At 44.9% G+C, this 23,022-nt stretch overlaps 1 protein-coding gene across 1 annotated transcript; it reads right to left on the reverse strand.

Moving 5' to 3' along the window:
* Positions 1–1,976: 1,976 nt before the first annotated feature.
* On the reverse strand, positions 1,977–21,986 carry LOC138683213 (E3 ubiquitin-protein ligase RBBP6-like). The gene is given in 13 exon segments (XM_069774756.1): positions 1,977–3,399; positions 5,330–5,431; positions 5,764–5,918; positions 5,920–6,130; positions 7,298–7,355; positions 7,450–7,528; positions 7,609–7,800; positions 8,250–8,353; positions 9,143–9,312; positions 11,377–11,516; positions 12,357–12,453; positions 12,573–12,661; positions 21,464–21,986. Coding segments are annotated over 13 exon segments (2,244 nt in total). The 5' UTR covers positions 21,533–21,986; the 3' UTR covers positions 1,977–2,621.
* Between the last annotated feature and the right edge of the window lie 1,036 nt (positions 21,987–23,022).

Raw genomic sequence — 23,022 nt, forward strand, 5'->3', positions numbered from 1 at the left:
TACTATTTTCATTTTAGTATTGTTATTACTATCATTATTAGTTTCTTCCTTTCTGTCCTATTAAACTGTTCTTATCTCAACCCACGAGTCTGACTTCTTTTCCACCAATTCTCTCCCCCGTCCCACTGCATGGGGGGAAAGCGAGCGAGCGGCTGCGTGGTGCTGAGTTGCCAGCTGGGGTTAAACCCTGACAAAGGTGTGGGAGGGGCTGAGGGTAGAGGGTCTGTATGGTGATGGGTTTTCTATATGGGGTTGGGGGGGCTGTATGGGGTTTGGAGGAGTGGTTGTGGGGGTTTTATGGGGCTGGGATGATCTATATGGGGGTGGGAGGGGTGGTTTAGGGTCTATATGGCCTCGGGGGGGTTATATGGTCTATATGGGGCTGGGGGAGTCTATAGAACTGTGGGGAGGGTCTATAGGGATGGAGAGAGTGGCCTATAAGGTCTGTACAGCCTGGTGGGGAGAGGAACTATGGAGTTTATATGGGGCTGAGGGGAGTTATAGGGCATCAGGGTTGGGGGGGGAATCTACCCCTGGACACCCTGGTCCACTACCTGGACACCTGGGGCTGCCTGCATGTCCAGATGACTGGGTCCTCCTGTGACAGGGGGATCTATAGGGTCCAGAGGGATCTATATGGCCCAGGGCAGGGAATAACAGAGGGATCCATGCAAGTCCAGGGGATCTAGATGGTCCAGGCCTGGGGGGTAGCAGGGATCCATAGGGTCCTGTGGGGATGTGTGTGTGTGTGTGTGTATAGCTTCCAGGAAAAATCTTTAGGGCCTGGAGGGGGAGTGGGTTCCATGGAGTCTGTGGTCCATAGGGGCTGGGTTCAGTGAAGGGAGGGAACTATAAGGTTGGGGGGGCAGAATCTACAGGGTCCAGGGGGGAAAGGGAGTGATCTATAGGATCCAAAGAGAGTCTATAGGGTCTGTGTGTGTGTGTCAGGGAAGAGTATGGAGGGTCTGGGGGCGGTCTGTAAGGCTGGGCATCAGGGCAGGGTCTATAGGGCCAGGGGAGTTCTATAGGGCCAGGGAAGAGTCCATAGGGTCCAGGGGGGGCGGCGGAGATCCATAGGGTGGGGTTCACCTCCACTCCCTGTGGGGCCACGGGGTCTGTCGGGGCGATGGCGGGGGGGCAGGGGACTTGGGCAGGGCCTGGCGAGGCCACGCCCACTGCACGCAGGGGGCAAGGGGGAACCCGCATGTCTGGGTGGGGGGGTCACGAGGGGGAACCAAAAGTCAGGGACCCCCCTAAGTCACACACACACACCCCGGCTCCCCCCTCCTGACCTCACAGCCCTGCTAGGGCATCAGACCCCCCAACGTGATGTCACACTCGAACCATTTTCTAGATTTCCTGTCATTGTTTAAAGTAGCTTAAAGCAGAAGCCTGCCTTTCTAGTGGGCTTTCTTCTTCTGCCAAACTCATCTGCTGAACCCCACGTTTAATGGAAGGGTTAGCTCTGTATCATGGCACCACCATATGAAAATACTCCTAATAAAGCTTCTATTTAAAGAACACAAACACCTTGGTGATCAGCATTCTTATGAGAGGAAATACAGATTACAGGGCATCCTAAAGTCTATGTGTAAATGTTTGCTGGCAAATGACAACAGCTTTCCAAACAAACTGGAACAAGGTTGAAATGCGACAGCTTCATATTGAACGTTATTCTAAAATAGTCAGGACCAGCTGTGAAGAGTGGCTCTATGTTTGGGGCCACATCCTACCTTTTACAATATAAAAACAAGGCCACTTGGCACAGGAAAAAACCATACCTCTTGGCAGCACCTCCCCACATTGCATCAGTTCAAAAGATTTAAAGTCCTACCTGTCTTTTCAAAATGAAACCCCTTGATATGTTATTTTTTGTACATGTTAGCTACCAGCAAGCTTCTACTGGTACCTTTTTTCTGTCACTAGTCTCTTCTCTGCTGATGTTCAGCTATCATTGGAAATCTCATCACGCTGCATAGTTTACTGAAAATTTATTATAACCAAAAAGTGACATAACAGGGCTGTAATGGATTCTGCAAAGCATTTTGCTGCTGCTATTTTATAACAGGTACCACCTTCTTCTGCCAGGCAATTAAAACAAAATTCAGCTGTGAAAATTTTTGCAGTATACCCCACCCAAACTAATTAACAATGGTTAAAAATAACATGCCCCAGCAAAACTTTTCATGATACATGGCCACAACTCACAATTCTCTACAAAATGTTCACTTTTATGAAGCTCTGATGTAAAAATCAAACAATCAAGCAGCAATATTTTAAGTGCAGCACAGGGTCTTCCATGTCACTATTTGCAACGCTTGAATTCATTTACATTTTAACAAAATTTAATACAGATGACTTAGGAATTAAGTCATTTTTTTTTAATATCCGTCATTCTATGTAGTGACAGATTTCATGTTTTGGTTATCTTTATCTTTGCTCTCCTTCGATTTTTCCTTCTTGTGTTTGTGTTTTTGGCTCTTCTCCAATTCCGTTTCGCTTCCAATGTGTTTCTTATGCTTCTTGTGCTTCTTGTGCTTCTTATGCTGCTGCTTCTCTTTTTTCTTTTTCTTTTTCTTGCTGTCTTGACTCTCTCCTGAGCTGGCACTGCTGCTGTGGCTTCAAGGCTGACTCTCAGGAGGCCTTTGACTACAGCTAACACTGGGACGGCTTTGACTTCTGCTTGCTTCAGGCTGGTCAACTGCAGCGGGTGCTGCTGTATCCTCTTTCACCTTATCAGCAGACTTTTCTTTGGGGTCTTTTGGATTTTTTCCTGCAGCTTCCTCATCTTTTGCAGATACATTACTCTCACTGTCATTTTCATTGTGGTCTTTCTTTGCCTTTTCCTCCTTGGCTGGTCTGGTTTCTGGGTGATCTTTTGTCACTTTTGGGTGAACTTTCTGTGGGGTACCAAGAACCTTCTCACCCTTTTGAGAGGAAGATGTTTCAACACCGCCTGTCTTTGGCAACTCCTCCTTCACTTTTTTCGCAGGAGGTTCCATTTGAGGAGATCTTTCACGAAATGAAGGAAATCCTTCATTCTCATCTCCTTTTCTTCTCTTCTGGTGTTTTTGATGTTTATTTCCTTTGCCATCTCCCTGTGGATATTCCACTTCCTTCTCTTTTGATTTGGTAGGATCTTTGATGACAGGGCTCGCTCTTCCAGAAGATTTTTCAGGGTAATTTCCAGCTCTATTACCAGGTGACCTCGACCTAGAACAATAGTTATGACTCTTCCCTTTGCCTCTTCTTGGATACAGCTGCGATTGCGAGTAGGAATGCAAATGGGAACGACAAAATGATCGAGAGTGGGAGCGAGAGGGGGAAGAATCTGGTCTTGACTTGGAGTAGGTATAGAAACTTCTAGAGTAAGATGAAGCACTAGAAGGAGGCTTGGACCTTAAAAAAAACACCACACACACACACACACAAGAAGTTAATTCAAAACAGTCACTCTCCCCAGTTTTTTCCTCCCAGATTTGGTTTGGGGGTTTGACTCTCCATACACTTATGTTCTTTCAGCTGCTGACATAATGCTACTGCCAACTGAACAACTTACTAACATGTAAAAGTTTCTGCTCACAAGACAGAACAGCTGTTGCTTTGTTAGTGGAAAGACATAGAGGAAGGGTAAGTCTGTTTCCACTCACTTCTACCACATGAACTACCATAGCTATTGGCTGATTGTGAGAGACTGTGTTGGCTGGCTGTCTCGACATTGCTGCTGCCTCAACATCCTGTTGTTGTGGGGGAGTATGCACAACATGTCCCTGAAGAAACAACCATATCCGTGCCTGCCGAGCTGTGCTTGCCCACAAGCAAGGTGAAGAAACCACCATGACACCTGGGCATGCGCCCATGGAGGGACACGGGGCGGCACATATGGTAATGAGTTCTGTGGAAATGGGTGGACTTTTCAGAGAAATCGTGGGGACTGGGACAATAAAAGAACTGCGTACTCCCCACTCGAAAGCGGAAGGCCTGAACCTGGAAGACGTCTGAAGGACTGTGACACCTGAACCTGAAGGAAAGACACCTGGCTGGCAGCAGCAGAAGAACCCTACCCTCCATCACCTGCATCGGGACCGACTCAGGGGGACGTTGCTGGCTTCGTGGTGGTGGTAACCAGTCTTGCCATCTCTCTTCCGTTTTCTTGCTTAGGTCTGCCTCGTTTTCCTTTCTTCTTCCCTCTGTTCTACGCAGTTGTAGGTTGTTATAGAAAATAAAACTTGGAAGGTTGTACAGCATCTGACATCGTTTGTGTCTTAATCTCACTCTTGGGATCATTTAAGAACCTTCCCCGATATTGGATCGGGACGCTGATATAAGGTGGTGTATAGTGGGCTCTACTGCTATGTGAATGCACACTTTTTTTCACTACTCTGCAACTACATGCAGCACAAATTATTTTTGTTGCAGTAGGATGCAAAAAGAGCAAGTCTTAATGGCTACAGTGCAGTATCAAACACCAGGAAAACACGTTTTGGCCTGAAGACAGTAAAGCTCAATTTTAAAATGCCAGCTTAGTCTCTTTAACTTCACTACTTCTTTGGCAATTTGTACAGGATGCAAAATACTTGCACTGCAGTCTTACAATCAACGCTTCTAGCCCAATGTCCTAGCAAAATCTTGCACATACCTCTAGCTCTAACCAAGGATAGCAACAGCGCTTCAAGAAAAAGTCGAATCTAAACGCTTCTAAACCCAGCCTCGAGTAATATGACTCAATGCCATTACTCTAGGAAAGCTACTGACAGCATTACTAAGGGACAGCTGTTCAGACTCCTGCCCAAGTGATTTGGGGGGATAGAAAACATCAGCTACCCTGAGATTTTTCTTCACAAGTTTTTCTTGTTTTTCATTTAACAATGTCAACAAAATTCTAGTGGAAGCCACCAGTTTGCAGTCCAGCTTAAAATCTCTCCGTGTACCCACAGGAGAGAGACAAAAGAGGAGGACAATTTCTCTCACATATCTCCTCTGATGTGCTTTGAGGTAATGGTTACAATCAGAACAGGGAGATGCAGAAAATCAGGCTACTACACCTATTCAGTTCCTAGCCTCCTCACGGCTCTCAGGAGGTGAAGGATGTCATTGCAGAGAAGCTTTAGGGAAAGAGACCCCTGTTCCTTAACAACTGCTGCCCCATTATCACTATCAGTCAACTGTAATCTCTGCCATATTTGAGCTAGTAACCTACATATGGAACTTCTATCCCTGCTAATCCCTTGAATCATCCAATCCATCCAATGAGAGAGAGGTGCAGTGGAACTCCCCCTGATTCTTCCAGACAACCTGCTTCTCCATTACAGACATGTAAACCAGTTACCTGGAAAACGAATGCCTACGCTCCTTTGGAATCTTTCTACATTCCGTCCATTCCTTAGCAAAATCACTGGCAAACTCATCGAGTTTGGACTTTTTCTTTTCCCTGTTAAAATAAGTTTGACCTTTATTACAAAAAGGCACCAAGAAACAAAACATGGCCAATATGAGAAAATATAGACTGCATGCAAATGCAACAGGGGAACATCCTATTTCAGCAAAAACAGTTTAGCATTCCTACAAGTTTTAGGGAAAGTTTTAGAATTACATTTGTCTTGGTTTAGTTTTGCATGTTTACCATCTGCAACAAAAAAGTATATTGGAAAAAACACTGTCATATTTGCTAATGTCAGGTGCACTTGAGTGTAACTGCAGCTCGATATGCGATCAAAATACAAAAATGAAGAACAACGCAGCTTCATTGAGCCAAATACTTACTCCTCTTTTAGAGTCCGTTGTTCTCTGTAAAACTCCTCCCTAGAGAAAGGAGATGCTTGAGTCCTTGGGATGGTAATTGAAGGAGACATGGGTACTGCTCTTGGAACCCAAGCTGATGACATGTTTGCAGGAGCTGGGGGATATCTTGGAGGGGGGGACAGTGCACCCAGCAGATGGAGGCTGGCCAGGTGGAAACTGAGGAGGAAACGGTGGTGGTGGTACTCCCAGTGGAAGAGGAAGTGCATGGCGTGCTGGAGGATACAAGGGAGCTGGAGGCACAGGCACAAGGACTGGTGTTGATTCTGGTAGTGCTGGGGCCTGAGTCCTTTGGGTATACTCACTGTGCAGGCGTCCTCGATTTGGACCTCTAAAGAAACCCAAAAACATGTGTCACTGTTTGTTACACTCTGTCTGATTTTAAAGAGGACAGCGAAGGAAGCGGGAGCATGGTGGCGAGCACTTCTTGTTCTCAACTTAAGCATTTTTCTTCCTGCTTTCTGTTCATTTGAGATTACACTCATTTCTTGATCCTCATACTTGCCTTCCACATCCTCACCCCCAACACTCCCCTCGGTCTTCTCTCCTTACACTCAGCTTTGCAGCTGCGGGCGGAGGCTGCCCATGCTTAACAGAAACTCCCATGTCCCACATGCCATGTGCCCACCGCCCCTCTGCTACTCCTTGAGACACTTCATATTTCGCACTTCTAACCTTCAAAGTCCTGCACAAATATTAACTCATCTTCTCTCAAACTTCTTTTAACCTCTTCCACATACGCTTCCTGTGCTGTTGCCTCATGATGATGTACTTGGCCTGTTCTTGTCCCTGCATTGTTATTTTCTTGCTTACTGAATCTGAGATTTTAAATCATCTGTGGGATGGATCCCGATTTTTGTTTGGATTTCTCTTTGAGATTTTATAAACACAGTGCACCCTTACAGTCTATCTAACATCAAGTATATAAAAAAACTGAAGGATTGACTTGGCACAGCAATAATAGATAAATCAGGCTCTTCTCTTTCCAATGGAGAGAAAGCAGCTTGGCTATTTGAGACGACTAAACTGAAGAAACTCAAAATTGTCATAAAATAACAGCCTTGACTTTTCCAATGATTTGCTCCATCAGAATCAACTAAGTTGTTCAAAAAAGAATGCTGGAGGCTGGTTTCTATTGGGAAATCAATTTCTTCAGCCTTATCCAGCCAGTAAGCAAAAGGGTGGCTTTCCACCTGATCCTTTAATTATATTTGATTTTTATATGCTCTTATGGTTTCCTCAAAAAGCGTGCATTTTTCAGAGTCCTCTTTTCAATTATGCACTGGACTTTTATTGTAAATAATCTTACTGCGAGCAATACCCCTTTGTTGAAGCCAATTCAAATTAGGCCATTTAAAAATTAAGGACCACTTGTATTCTACACAACTATCTGTGCACACTTACTTCATTATAAATCAGTTGTTGTAGAATTTATGTGTTACAGCCTCATTTAACAGGTTACAAGTATTAATACATTGAATTTCTGTAGAGTATTTACGGTTCCCAGCCTTGTCTGCCACCTGCTGAGCAAATTGTACTGGCTCTCGCAGGATGACCTTTTGGAGCGGAGAGAGGAAAAAAGCAAAAAACCCCATTCAGTTTATCTGAAGATCATTTTTTAAAAGAAATTCTAAAGTTACAGTGCCTTACCAGTGGTGAGTGTTGATTGTCCTTGGGGGCCCAGACGACTTGGTAATGCTGGTTGTCTTAGTACAGGAATCTGACAGCCCTTGTGAATAAATGCAGACAGTTGGAAAATAAGCTCTACTAAAATACAAGAATCGCTGCAAATGTTGAAACAAAGCTTACCTTCTCTTCCAACAAACTGCTGATTGACAGAGACGAATATGTAGAAGCTTCAGCAGCAGTCACCAGAGCAGCAGGAGGTGTAAGAGTCACGAGTGGGGGTGGTGGCAGTGGCAGCTGCTGCTGCTGTTGGTGCCAAATCTGCTGACGGTGCCTTTTTCTGTAACCAGCTCCATTTTTGAAGTTGCTCACAGCCTAGAGGCAGAAAAACATTTACGAAAAGGTAATAGGAAACTTCAGCAGATATACGAACAAAAGCCTCTACAGAGTAAAATTACTTGTGTAATTAGCTGTAAATGCTACCAATCCCAAAAGAAATCAACATGCCGATACATGAACACATCACATTAAACACTGATACTAGTGATTGGTAACTCAGAGTGTCTGTATTCAAAGTACTGCCATGTTAACACAGAATTTGAAAGTGAGGCAATCGCGTTAAACAAAAGCATGACCTGAATTTGCCAGATTGTCTCCAAGGAGTTGTAAGCTTCTGTGATAACAGATAATGTACTGGAAAGGTGAATTTAGCCTTATTCAATCCAACCTTGCTTAAGCAGATGTAAATTAATATTTCCTTCCCTTTCAGCTTTTTACAAACAGCCTATTCTTACAAGCACTTTACGTAAAAGTCATCAGGGTACCTGGCATAGGCACCTGTTGGCCACTAAAGCATCAGGCAAAACACCTGTCTGATGACACTCTGGGCATCTATGTTCCTCAGATTCCAGTAAGGCTGTTCTAATACCTGTGTACAATTAGAATAATCAAAATAGCATTTAGCCAAACTAAGGAAGTTTTGGGGCTTCTAATCAACTATAAAAACACGTATATGATCAACAGGTGAATATGGTCTTGAATTGAGAGCATGAAGCTATAAAGGTTCAATAGCGTAAAAAATTTCTACTATGCAGCAAATAACTCTAGAGTTTTGGTATGTCACTGTTGTAACATTTGAAGATGTAGAGTAGGCTGTGTCTTGATGTTTCAGTTGGTCTTTTTCCCACTATATAGTACAGTGAGAAGTCCCCACCCTCGAGGTTAACGAATAAAACTTGTCTCAAAAAAACGAATAGTAGGTTCAAAAAACCATTACTAGGTTCGCGTTCTGAAGGTTTTAACCAACTCTCCCGTGGAGAAAAATGTGGATTAAATGCCTCTAACTCTGCATTTGTTGCAGACCACCATAAGTCACCAGAGTTGGCTATATAGTTTTGTATGAGAGAAAGGGCTGTGGGCAAACTAAATGCACTCAATATCCAATACTGCAATCACCTGCACAATCAGCCACTCCTCTCATACTCGTCCTTCCGCATGTAAATTTAACTAAAAAGCTATTTATTTTACTATTCATTTATTTAACTATTAAAGCTCTGTGGCTTTTTTTCCCTTTAAACGAGAAGAGCCCTTTCCTAGTCAGGGTATACTTAAGTATGTAATAGAACTGGTAACAAAATAATTTCGCTATCTCCTCTTTCTGCTTTCAGAAGAGCATATGTGCTGTTTTGAATTAACAAACATGGAAGTTCACACTTACATTCATCACAATAACTGTTTCCACAGCAGGGCATAATAGCTGCATCAGTCATTACCTCCTTACAAATGAGACATAAAATCTCATCTGGAATAGGATCATCTGAGGAGGAAGAGGATGGTTCCTCTGGTAAAAAGGGAGGCTTTTCCTTCTTTCTTCTAGCATAAGCTTCCCTGGAGGAGGGGAAAGGGGAAGGAAAAAGAAACAAATTAAAGGTGGGTAAAGGAAAACTTTTCCAAGGTTTGGATATTATCAAAGGAAGACAGGAGATGGAATTCTTCTCACTCCACATTAGCCTTCTAAAACATAGGCATTTAGTTGAAACTACTTTTCTATAGCCACCACACTAGAATAGGGAAGGGGGAACAATTTTCCTGCTGCAGAGCTCTCCCATTCAGTGGATCAACAAAGAAATTAGCTCAGATGAGAAAAATCATTTCTTGGCAGCTAGAAATCTGGTGAAATGAGTCCCAGCTCTCCTTTGCCAGAGGGTAAATGTAAATTTCAGGCTCAGGGTAAACTTAGTCTCCCCGTAATTACATTTTATAAATGGAAGAAGTCCATGTTACAGCTTCTACAAAAGGAGATCCATGACGGAAACCCCAAAGTGCTACCAAGTGCATTTTAAAACAGCCACTCTTGTCAGCACACAGCAGTATTTTCTTAGTTCATAGCAACAGGAAATCTGCAGCCTGTTTCACCCATAAGATCTAATAAAACTCAGAGGGAGGAAATCTCAGCCCAACAGCTATTTGTTAAACTTTGCAAGAAGCCTTTGAAACACAAAGCAGAAGCAAAACGAGCTTTCACAGAGAACGACTCCCACTGTAACCACTACTGAAATCTTTTGCAGAAATACAGGTTCTTAGCATACCACAAGTTTAACCAAGTTCCAGGGGCATGAACAGTACAACCACCCTGTATCAACATTACAAAGCATCACAGATTTTAAGGTTAAGATACAATGACAACACTTCCTCCCTCCTCATTACAGATGCAGGTCAACCTCGTTGCATTGCCACTCAGACGTTGTGGTGGGTTGACCCTGGCTGGACGCCAGGTGCCCACCAAAGCCATTCTATCACCCCCCCTCCTCAGCTGGACAGGGGAGAGAAAATATAACAAAGAGCTTGTGGGTCAAGATAAGGACAGGAGAGATCACTCACCAATTACCGTCACAGGCAAAACAGACTCAGCTTGGGGAAAATTAACTCTATTTATTACAAATCAACCAGAGTAGGGTAATGAGAAATAAAACCAAATGTCAGAACATGTTCCCTCCATCCCTCCCTTCTTCCCAGGCACAGCTTTACTCCTGAATTCTCTACCTACCCTCCCCCCCCAGTGGCGCAGGGGGACAGGGAATGGGGGTTACGGTCAGTTCATCACACCTTGTCTCTGCTGCTCCTTCCTCCTCAGGGGGAGGACTCCTCACTCTTCCCCTACTCCAGTGCAGGGTCCCTCCCATGGGAGACAGTCCTTCATGAACTCCTCCAGTGTGGGTCCTTCCCATGGGCTGCAGTTCTTCACGAACTGCTCCAGCATGGGTCCTTTCCACGGTGTGCAGTCCTTCACGAGCACACTGCTCCAGCGTGGGTCCCCCACAGGGTCACAAGTCCTGCCAGTGAGCCTGATCCACTATGGGCTCCTCTCTCCACGGCGCTGCAGATCCTGCCAGGAGCCTGCTCCAGCGCAGGGTTCCCACGGGATCACAGCCTTCTTCGGGAACACACCTGCTCCGGCGTGGGGTCCTCCACAGGCTGCAGGTGGATATCTGCTCAACCGTGGACCTCCATGGACTGCAGGGGGACAGCCTGCCTCACCATGGTCTTCCCCACAGGCTGCAGGGGAATCTCTGCTCTGGCGCCTGGAGCATCTCCTCCCCCTCCTTTTTCACTGACCTTGGTGTCTGCAGGGTTGTTTCTCTTACATGTTCTCACTCCTCTCTCCAGCTGCTGTTTTCCCTCTGTCCCAAATTTTTTCCCCTTCTTACAAATGTTATCACAGAGGCGTTACCACTATCGCTGATTGGCTCGGCCTTGGCCGGCAGCGGGTCTGTCTTAGAGCTGGCTGGTATTGGCTCTCTCGAACACAGGGGAAGCTTCCAGCAGCTTCTTACAGAAGCCACCCCTGTAACCCCCCCGCTACCAAAACCTTGCCACACAAAGCCAATACAGACATTTATGCACGGTTTCTCTCGTTCACTTTTTGGTCGGTCCACTTAATTCCATACTTACACATTAAGACATGGTATTGCGTACTTTCCAGTTTTTGTCAGCATAACACCCTTCGTATTGGGATCTTTCACCTCCACCAAGAAACTCCTTGGAATTCCTGTGCTCTTTTTCATTCTGGAAACAGACCCAAAACTTTCGTCCTGTTGAGACAAGAAATGCAGACATACTGCATCTTAAGACCCACACTTAAAATGACATTTCAATGATGATTTTAAGCAGCAAGAGCCTTTAATCCTCTCCTTTTACCTAGCGTAAAGGTCGCTCGACTAAAATACTTCTTTTCCTAAATGAATACAGCCAGGATGTTCCAAAGGCTTGAGCAGTGTTTTGAACTCGGTCGACATTCTTTGGCTTACCCTCAGGTTCCTCAAGGGTGAAACAGCCCTTAGCTCACCATCCACTCAGAGAAGAGACACAAAGCCGCTCCTCCTCCTCCAAAGGGTAATTCAGAGAGAGAGCTTAATTCAGTGCTCTGAATCACTCCCTGGGGAAACTTACATTCACCATCTCTATATGAAGGCTAAATTCATACCTCATGCATGTACATTCAGTGACTAACATTAAACAGCATGAAGACGCAACCAGAGGCTTGTCTAATTAAAACACACAAATGTTCAGTAGATGGGGTCAACAGAAACATCTTTTTATACGAAATACTAAAACCTATGAACTGTCATTAAAAAGAGTTAAAACCAGAAAAATTTCCAATAACATTGAAATGTACAAAACCACGCATGAAAGCTCACAGAGAAAGATCTATGGACACATTTCATGTCCATGACCTAGAAAAAAGAACATTTTACATTTCTAATTCCAGGTTTCCCTTGAATTCTGAAAGGCTTGGCAACATTGCCATATAAGCTCTGTATTTCACCCCAAGAGAAACAATTCTTCACGTGAGCATTCATGTACTTGTTACCTAACTGCCAGGGTAAAACAATTAAAAACCAAGTAACACCAGAAGTCCCCCACAATCTTACCCCATTTGTTGGGCAGTTCTTTATAGAGTGGCCAGGTTTTCTGCAAGGATGGCAAGTATATGATGATGGAGGTGGACCCAAGGGTTTCTTCATGTAACTACAAGTTTTGGAGGAATAAACGAACAAGGTATGCATGCCTCTCTCTTGTTAAACCAAACACCTCTACAGTTTTTTCCATAATCTTCAAAGAACAGATTTGACATTATCAACACTTACTTGATTGGATCATATTCATGGCAGGACTGTATCATCATAGCTCTTATTTTATCTTCTTCGGAAGCACTGGTTTCAGCCAGATTGGCAGTCTGTTTAACAGGCAATTATTTGACACGCACATTAGAAATACATTTAAGCCCACACAGCCAAGGACAACACCGCTCACCCAGTCCTGTAAAGAGCAGCACAACACTAGCTGAGGTTGCATGAAAACAGCTGCTTATAGAAAATACCATTGTCCTGAAGATGTTCTGGGGAGCCCTTACACCATTATTGTAGGGTTTGGCGTTTGGAAGATCTCACGATGTCACGGAAAGATGGAGGGTTAGTCGCAGCCCTATGACGTATCTGTAATCCCGCCTACCCTTGTTAGTATAAAAGGAATTAACTGCGCAATAAAAGGCGGAAGTTGATTGCTCACACTGTGTGTGTTATCTGTCTCTTTCCCTGGTCCAGGCCGACCAGTGATCTAGTCGCAGCACCTTGATATGTAGCAAACACTACATAGTGGTGACCCTGACGTGATCGGTCGCACAGGCGCAGATGGAACTTGCGCAAGTGATTAAGGTATTAAAGGTATTGGCTGATGAGGAGGGTGCCTGCGGTTCGATTAGGAAGGGCCCCACGGGCGAATGCATCCTATAGATGCTGCGCCGGGGAGACATTGGGTCTCCTAGAGAAGTTTTGAGCCCTCCCAAATGGGGAGAGATTCGGGAGTCTTTGCTCCAATCTGCGCTTGCGGGCGAGCGTGGAGCTGCTGAACGATTGCAAAGTTGGGGAAAGGTGGAGAAGGTGGTCGCGCAGGATGGAAGGCTGGGGCGTGCTGGTTGGTGGCGCGAGCTGCTTTGTTTGCGGATGAAGCGCCGCCTCAGAAACAGCGGGAGATAGTGCCCTCGGGGACAGTGAGTCAGACTCAGACGGAGTGGGCGGCCATGGAGCGGGGTTCACAGAGCGGTCCATCTCTGATTGAGGGCATGGACGCGGAGGGTACGGCAGAGACGGAAGCTTTTCCTGTAGGGACAGCACCAGCGGGGCCGGATGTGCCCCCTCCGCAGTATCCATGGGAGGAGTTGCGGCGGGTGGTTCGGAAGGACTTAGAGGAATGCCTCCTGGACTGGGTTCCAGGCAAGGATGTCAAGGGAGATTTATACCGTCAGTTGAGAGAGTGGGAGGAACGGCCACCTGCGGAGGTGATAACTGGGAGACAGCGGGGGTTGGAGACTGTGGCAGAGGAGGAAACACCCCCCTGCGGGGGAAATCAGGCGCCCTTGCCGGGAGAGTGGACTGAGCCTCCTGAGCCTTTGCCTGAGCCTATGCCTGCTGAGCCGTCAGCTGCACCCCCTCCGGGCATGGACGCGGAGGGTACGGCAGAGACGGAAGCTTTTCCTGTAGGGACAGCACCAGCGGGGCCGGATGTGCCCCCTCCGCAGTATCCATGGGAGGAGTTGCGGCGGGTGGTTCGGAAGGACTTAGAGGAATGCCTCCTGGACTGGGTTCCAGGCAAGGATGTCAAGGGAGATTTATACCGTCAGTTGAGAGAGTGGGAGGAACGGCCACCTGCGGAGGTGATAACTGGGAGACAGCGGGGGTTGGAGACTGTGGCGGAGGAGGAAACACCCCCCTGCGGGGGAAATCAGGCGCCCTTGCCGGGAGAGTGGACTGAGCCTCCTGAGCCTTTGCCTGAGCCTATGCCTGCTGAGCCGTCAGCTGCACCCCCTCCGGCGCTTCCTCCGGCCCCTCCCTCGGCCCCTCTTTTTCCAGCCCCCCCCCCCCCGCCCACTTGCAGCGGCATGTGTCAGCCGGCCATGGAATGGCTGCTGCCAGCCGTGGCTGCGGCTGGCCCCCGGGCAGAACCATCCGCGCCCCCGCCACCATCATTTAATCCATCCCGCCTCTTGGAACCAGAGACGGTGAAACCAACTGCGCCTGCGATAGACGCGGAGCCGCCTGCAGTAGCCGCTGTGGACGAGAGGGAGAGACATTGGAGGGGAGTAATAAAAAATGCCCTTGTGGACGGGACTATGCTCCAAGCATTCTCAGTTGTTGTACAAAATAATGGACAAAAAAGATGGGAGGTGTTTCACTGGAAAGTCCTTGAGAAATTAAAGACTGCTGTGAGTCAATACGGAAACCGCTTATTGATAAAGCCAGTAAGAAATCCTCGGTCAAGTGTTTTAATTGTGGTAAACTTGGACACATCAAGAGTCAATGTAGAGTTTCTGCTAACAAAAAGACGGTGCAACAGTTGTAAGAAAGATAACCATACCACCAAGAATGCAGGAAGAAGGGAAACTTTACACCGAGCGCCAAGGCCCCTTGCGCGACGACACAAATGCAAGGGGTTTGGGCTGCCGGCCCTCAGGCAGCCTCACAAGTACCAGATCCGCCTCTGCAGGAAGCTCCGGAGTGGACGTGGAAACCGCAGTACACGTTCAACATAAAGGGACCACTGGGGTTTGGGCTTAGTGCATTTCTAATGGGGCGATCTTCAACAGCTCTAAAAGGAATTCTGGTAGTCCCAGGGCTTATTGATGCAGATTTTTGTGGGACTGTGAAAATTATGATTCATGTTTTAATCCCTCCTGTTTCTATTCCTAGAGGTACCAGAATAGCACAATTAGTTCCATTCAGGTCGTGTGTCCCGAACCCAGGTGAAGTACAACGTGGAGATGGTGGATTTGGCTCCACAGGGAAACCGCAGGTATACTTTGCCATGGACGTAACAAGAGGTAAACCAGAAAAGGTAGTGCAATTGGAAGGGCCTGACTGAGTTATCGTCAAGAAACCGATGACAATCAATAGAGGAGCTGATGTTACGATTATTTCACAATATATTTGGCCTCCATCATGGCCATTGATCAATCCAAATTTTGGCATTGAAAACAGATGAGCCTGTTTGGATTGATCAGTAGCTGCTAAATTCTGAAAGGCTGCTAAAAATACAAGAGTTAGTTGAGGACCGACTGAGAGCGGGACATGTTGTTCCTTCTACTAGTCCATGGAATACACCAATATTTACCATTCCCAAGAAAACTGGGAAATGGAGACTGTTACATGATCTCAAAGCTGTGAATGCAGTGATGCACAGTATGGGAGCCCTGCAGCTGGGTTTGCTGTCTCCAGTTATGCTTCCAGAAAAATGGGATTTGTTAATTATAGATCTAAAGGATTGTTTTTTCACCATTCCCTTGCACCCAGATGACGCTGAACGGTTCGCCTTTTCGGTACCATTGATTAACAAGGCAGAGCCCTATAAGAGATACCATTGGGTCGTGTTACCACAAGGAATGCGCAATTCCCCCACGATGTGTCAGGTGTATGTGGCCTGGGCATTAGAGCCTGTAAGAAAGCAGTTTTCTCAGTTAATTATTTATCATTATATGGATGACATTTTGATAGTGGGAAGGAACTTGCCACAGGATGAAATTTTAACTCAATTGCAGGACATCTTAAGCCATCGCGGAGTAATAATTGCTCCTGAAAAGGTGCAAAAGGCAGCACCTTGGAAGTATTTGGGGCGGCACATAGATGCTAGCAATGTTAAACCTCAGAAGGTTCAAATAACATTAGAAATTTCAACGGTACATGATGTCCAGAAGCTTGTGGGAGATATCCAGTGGGTGCGGAATCTTTGCGGTATCACTAATAACGATATGGCCCCTCTGGTAGAACTCTTTGGTAGGACCGCACATGCACATGAGAAATGGGAAATGACAGAGCTGACCAACTGGTTGCAGCGGCGTGGGAGCCTCCTCCAGGGAATTGTTTTCAACAAGCACGGCAATCACATGCGTTCTTGCACCAACCCGCTAGGATGTTAGCAAAGCAATTTGACTTACCACTCACTGATGCCCAAGGTATCGCCAAAGCATGCCCCGATTATCAAAAGGAAGAACTGGGCTTGGGCTGTGGGGTTAACCCACGAGGTCTTCTGCCATTGCAGTTGTGGCAAATGGATGTCACCCACGTCACGTGGTTTGGTGCAAAGCGTTATGTGCATGTGTGTATTGATACCTATTCTGCTGCCATGTGGGCCACGGCACAAACTGGAGAAAAGGCCTTACATGTTGAACGACATCTTCACGCTTCCTTTGCAGTGCTGGGTGTGCCTAAAGAAATTAAGACGGACAACGGCCCAGCCTATGGTTCTACACGATTTGCTCGATTTTGTAATTTGTGGGGAATTCACCATGGTACGGGTATTCCACATCTTCCCACAGGACAGGCTATTGTCGAACGGGCCAACCAAACCTTAAAGAGCATGCTGCAAAAACAAAAGGGGAGAACCCAGGGCTTACTCCCAGAGGAACGATTGGCCAAAGCCTTATTTGTGCTAAATTATCTTAGATTTACAGGTGATCACAAAGACCCACCAATGGTAGTGCATCATGCTCTTTTACAGGCGGAAAGGACGCAACAAAGTACAGGAATCATGGTAATGTATAAGGACCCAGAATCCGGGAAATGGTGCGGACCGGCAGAAGTAAAACTTATTGGGAGAGGGTATATGTGTCTGCTTACAGATTGAGGCCTTTGCTGGATCCCGGCTAAGTGGGTCAAGCCATGGCTTCGCACTGATGCTGGACCCGGAATTGTCCCAATGGCAACTGGGATGGCACCGGCGGGTGCTGGAGCCACTGATCCGACAGATTCTGACTAATAGAGTATTACAGAGGACTAGCGGACATTGAGTCCTTCAGAGAGGTTTTTAGAACAACATGCCTTATTGTATATAGAACTTGCTTTAGGTAAAAAGTGTGTTAAGCATAATTTGATTAAACATAGTGTGATTTCGGGAAGACAGTGTGGGGTGAACGTAAAAGTTAGCTAAAGCCAAAATTAGGGGTAAGGTCTATTTCCATTAATAACCTGGGAACGAGGTTGATTGTGTTTCCACAGATACAGGCCCACGACGGACTCCTGTTGAATTTGCACAACCATCATCATCTGGAGCATCATAGATGGTGTGGCAATATGAATACCACCTCAGTCAAAAACTAATGTATAGGTCACCTTGGCTAACATAACAGGTCAAGATTCTCTGTGCACCTCAACCGCATCATAAAGCCCACGAACCAATAGACAAGATGGCTATGACTCGTGCAGCGCGCCTGGCCAGCGAGCACATGCATCATAGATTACAACCAAGGTGGACTTTTGGCACCCGCTGGCCACGTGTGCTAAAACCCGTTCCTCTGCAAATGTATAGATACCGGGATTTTCCGAAGAGCATCGGGCTGGTATATGATGAGGCCATCGTTGCCTCTGTGGGGACGCCCACGGAAAGCTGGCACCTACTGATTGCTGGGCTGAGTTCGCGGAGCAAGATGACACAGGAATGTATAGATGGTTCATCTTCCTCGTAGTCCTCATGGTTCGGGTCATTAGGGGCACCAGGCTGACTCAAAGAATTATGGGCATTGTTGTAGTTATTGTGATTTTAGCTATTGTAATAATTTTACCTTGTTCAGCTTGTTAAGTAAAAATGGCATCCCTTATAATAGCACCGGCCAAGCCATTTTGGAACGAGCACATCGAACCTTAAAGACCCTGCTCAATCGGCTTAGGGAGGGGGAGCAGGAGGAGCCCTCCTGGTTACGGGATAACTCACCTGTTCTCCGTACACAGCGTCTTCTGTTAACTGCGTTAACTTCATTAAATCAGACAGTTCGGGGGGACCTGGAGCAGACGGCAGCGCAACGACATTTTACGAGCACGGGAGAGAAAGGCCCCTACCCGTTGGTCCGCGTGCGTGACCCTCAGACACGCCCATGGGATGGGCCGTTTGAGCTGCGTTGTCTCGGGCGAGGGTATGCCTGTGTACAGATGCCTGAAGGGCTACTGAAATGGGTCCCTAGTCGTATGGTTCGTCCTGCTTTAACCTCGTAGTGTTTGAGTGTTTTTTCTTTACAGATCGCTGTCATCCTTTCCTGGCTTGTGACACCTTGGGTATCCACTACAAATTTCTGGCAGTGGATGCAAAACCAATTGGGGGGCCCTGATGTGTATCCCGATGACATCCCTCTCAGAGCCCATCAATACGCATCTTTATGGGATCCGGCTGTCAGAGACGGAGCTGAAAACGTTGTGTACGAACAAGTGTCAACAGAAGAGTCAGAATCGCTCACAGCCGGGAATCTGGATGCCCCAGACAGTAAGCCTTAACATCAGCATACCAACGATAAACTTTATAAAGTAATAGAAGTAATTCTTTCCTAGCCTTAACTTTCCATTTACCACTTGTGTGAATTCTCTGTAAAGGAGATCCTTGCTCTGCAAGGTAAATGGGACTTTTATGTGTGTTTAAGATACAGTGTTTCAACTTAGTTGTAGAAATATGCTTATGCTCATAGTACTTTACACAGTTATTTCTTTGCGTAGAACTGTTCATAACCATAGAAGCTAGCTAGTCATAGGGAGGGGGAGATGTAGGGTTTGGCGTTTGGAAGATCTCGCGATGTCACGGAAAGATGGAGGGTTAGTCGCAGCCCTATGACGTATCTGTAATCCCGCCTACCCTTGATAGTATAAAAGGAATTAACTGCACAATAAAAGGCGGAAGTTGATGCTCACACTGTGTGTGTTATCTGTCTCTTTCCCTGGTCCAGGCCGACCAGTGATCTAGTCGCAGCACCTTGATATGTAGCAAACGCTACAATTATTACATGGTGTTTGTGTGCGTGTTAACCTACTTGACAAGAGCATTCTTGGGCACTCAAAACGTTAGGCTTTGTTTGTACCTTACAGAAAGACTTGCGTAACCAATCCAATTGTCCTCCAAGTGGACCGAAGGCATATGTAGACAACATTACATGATCCAGTATTTTTAAGGTGATTTTTAAGCTCCAGCCTATTTGAAGAAGACATCCACTGTACATTTAATTGAGAAAGATGCATGCAAGTATCCTTATTTACGTTTTGCAGCATTAAAGGGACACACAACTTAAGAGTTAGGGAAGTTGTTTTTGCTTGCTGAAATGCAGCTTCCCACACAGAAGCATTAAAAGGAAGCAAGCTTTTTATAATCCCTCAGCAAGACAAAAGATTCTTGTCACTACAAATTTGACCATCATGTGCTGGACGCAGTCCACACTGCATGTTTCTCCCTCTACTAACTTCTTCATATTAAGTGATTTAACTACAGGAAGCACAACCTGCATTTTTTTTTCCCGTTGACTGTGTCCTTTTAACATACAAATTGTAATATCAACCTTATGCAGAAATAGATCTTTCAAATTATTGAAGCCAGCTGTTTTTTCAAAGTAGTATTTGTTCCAATGTTTTTATTTCACACTAGTCCAGATCCAAGCAGGGTCTAAGGGAGAGGCTGTAAAGGATGTGGACGTTCAAGCACCTAGCATTCAGATCAACCACTCAGATCAACCACTCATGGTTCTGTTTTTATATGCGTTCATTCACAAAAGCAACCAACTAGTTTCAACATTCTATTAAATGGATGTTTCATAGACACCATTTTTTTCTCCACAGTAACATAATCCAGATCAACGCCAATGAAATCATTTCCTTTAACATTTACAGAAAACTTTACAGATACTTGACTAATTTCTTTGAACCCAGAGAGTTTACAAAACACATCCAAAACCCACAACACATTAGTAGGAATAGACCAAAATTCAAATATGGCATTTCACACGTAGTAATAATAAACCAGAAAACTCTTAACACATTGCCTCCATGCCAAGCCAGTCGGCACTAAAGAGGTTAGAGTAAGTAACAGGTTTGAGCTGCTTTCCATTATGTTCCTGTATATTTCTGGAATACTGAAATTTCTCAAAAGCTTAAATGTGTACACCACAAGGACACTTCTTCACATTTTAGAGGAAAATTTGGCATAAGTTTACAGAACCAGGGACATGTTTAGGGACAGCACTAATGGAGACCAAGTTCTTTTGGTGGCTACCTTCCAAACGTTTTTTTTTTTCCCCCAGATGCACACAATTTAATTTCTTCAGTGAGAGGGAAAAGAAGTGACCAGTGCGAAGAGATTCCTCTTTCTTGGAAATGAACTCCAGCCTTCATTTTCAGAAGAAAGAACTAGCTCCTCTGCATTAGGCCCTGCCCTCTCTAAGCTTTGTAACTTTAAAGACTAGTTATTTCATTGGCTAGCCCTATGCCTTTTCACAAAGTGCAGCCAGTAGTGCTTTCCCAGAGGAAGGTACACATTGTTGAGCAAAAAATGCAAGCAGTTCCATAGCAAAACATGGTATTACAACAGTTCCAGAAGGTCACATCTGCTAATATGCCACACATACACATTGCTATATTCCTAGAAACAATCTGGTACCTTTTCACACTTTACACAGTCTGCATTCAAACAAATTAGATTATGTTGTCTACTGTCTATATACTAGCATTTATGAAACTGTGCAGCATTAAAAGAATGGATCTGTAACTTTAATGGCTAGAAATTCAAAAACAGCCATGCAATTGTCCATCTTACAGAAACGATTCTCTTTTGGCTGTTGCACACTCCCCCCTCCAAATGTCCGTAACTTACAGCCCATTCAATTCTTCTGTAAAAACTGTTAGTTTCCAATGCAAAATTAATGAAACATATGAGAAATGGTAAGCAGCTTCTGAAATGCTGCTTCTTTGTGTCTGGAAGATGAGTAATAGTGCAACATTACGTTGAGGTAATAATAAGGTACTCCCCTTCTATCTTCCCAAAGTGGGAACTACTCTTTACAGGCTAGTACCAAAATAGACACGCATTTTAAAGTTAAAATTAATACTTTAAATTAATAAAAATTAAATTAAAGTTTTGTTTCCATTACAACAGTTATCCAGCTATAGATCACAGTATAAGATTTTAAAAAACTAGGCAAACACTTTTTCTTTTTTTAAAGAATTTGACAAGAATATATCTATACCTTAGCAAGGTGGGCCAGAGAAAGAGATGCAGGAGACTCATCTATCTGTTCACAAAAAATTAAACACATATTCAAGTTCTACAGTCAAAACATAGCAATAGATAACGTCTACTGTAGTCTGAAAGTCTGCACTATATCCTCTGAGTGTCACTGACAGGGGCACTGCCAAGCCCGTGTAATTTGTGTTTGCTCAAAACAAAGTCCAAACCTATGGCACCTTAAGAGTGCCTGTGTGGTTAATGAGAAGAAACTAAAATAACCAAACCCGCACGACATCAACTTACTGCTCCAAAGTATCTCAGAGAGGGACCCTTGTCAAATGCTCACATCTGTCAATTTTCAGCTAAAAAGGATTTCAGTGTATTTGAGAAGGAAGCATCACTACAGGAAACTTATTTGCAGTGTAGCTTGTCAATTAATCAGTTAACATCTCATCACTTCTAAATGCACACAGTTATGCTTTTATGAAGACAGTAGCTGCCTGGCAAAATAAAACACAGGCATATCGGCCCTCAACCATGAACTCTGCCCCTCCTGTCACTAAGTTTAAAAATGCCAAACTCACCATACCCCACAACACCCAAATAAAAAGACCAAGCCAGAACATCAGCCATAAAAGTAAACCACCACTTTGTCTAGCAAAAACCAGACTGCTCAAATTAGTGAAATAAAGGTGTTTACCATGACAGAGCAGCCTACAAAAACAGAGAATACTGATGTCTTGTATTTTATTAGACCACAGGCCATACTATCCAAATTAGTTTGGGAAGTGTGAGAATTTAATATTATGCTCCTTACTATCAGAGCAAAACCAATTTTTAAAGATGATGAAAACATGGAGTCAGAGCACAGTCCTGTAATTTTTTTCTCCATTGCAACCACACTCCTCCCTCCCACCTACCTCCTGGAACACCCTGCAGGAGTGAAGCCCTCAGGCCGCTAGTTTGTAATAGGCTGCAGCGTTTACTGAGAACTAATAGTGAAATGCTGCTTTTCCACAAGTAAACAGGGTAACACTTAGCTTGTTCCTTTTCCAGAATATGGAATTATATTATGCCGCAAGCAGCAGTTAAGCTTACACTAGCAAAACATGATCAGAAAGACACCTGAATCACTGCTTATTAGGACTTTGGTTGTTCAGAAGTGTAGAATAAAGTGTCACAGCGTAAACTGAACAGCTTCAAGATGTCACTAAATGGATCGGAGGCGAGATTAAAATCCTTCCTTGGAAAAAAGCCCTTGTCCTTTATTACCTAACGTAGTGGAAGAATCCAAGGGAGCAGTTTTAGTAGACTCTGGGGACAAAATATTTACATGCAGAAGATGTTTCCTCACTCCAGTTAATCATGTCTTCTCTAGATGTTTAGGAAAGCACAGACAACATTAACACTAACTAAAAAAATTCTTGAAAACGTGCCTTTGGAGAGGAGCACCCAGATCTGGAACAAGAGACCTTCTTTCCACTGCAAATCTTACCAGAAGATTCAACTTTCCTTCCCTTCACAACATTTGGTACCCACTTCTGTCAAAAACGGAAGTCTGATCAAGTATTTTGAAGC

This window comes from Haliaeetus albicilla, chromosome 32 (assembly GCF_947461875.1).
Source record: "Haliaeetus albicilla chromosome 32, bHalAlb1.1, whole genome shotgun sequence".
NCBI lineage: Eukaryota > Metazoa > Chordata > Aves > Accipitriformes > Accipitridae > Haliaeetus > Haliaeetus albicilla.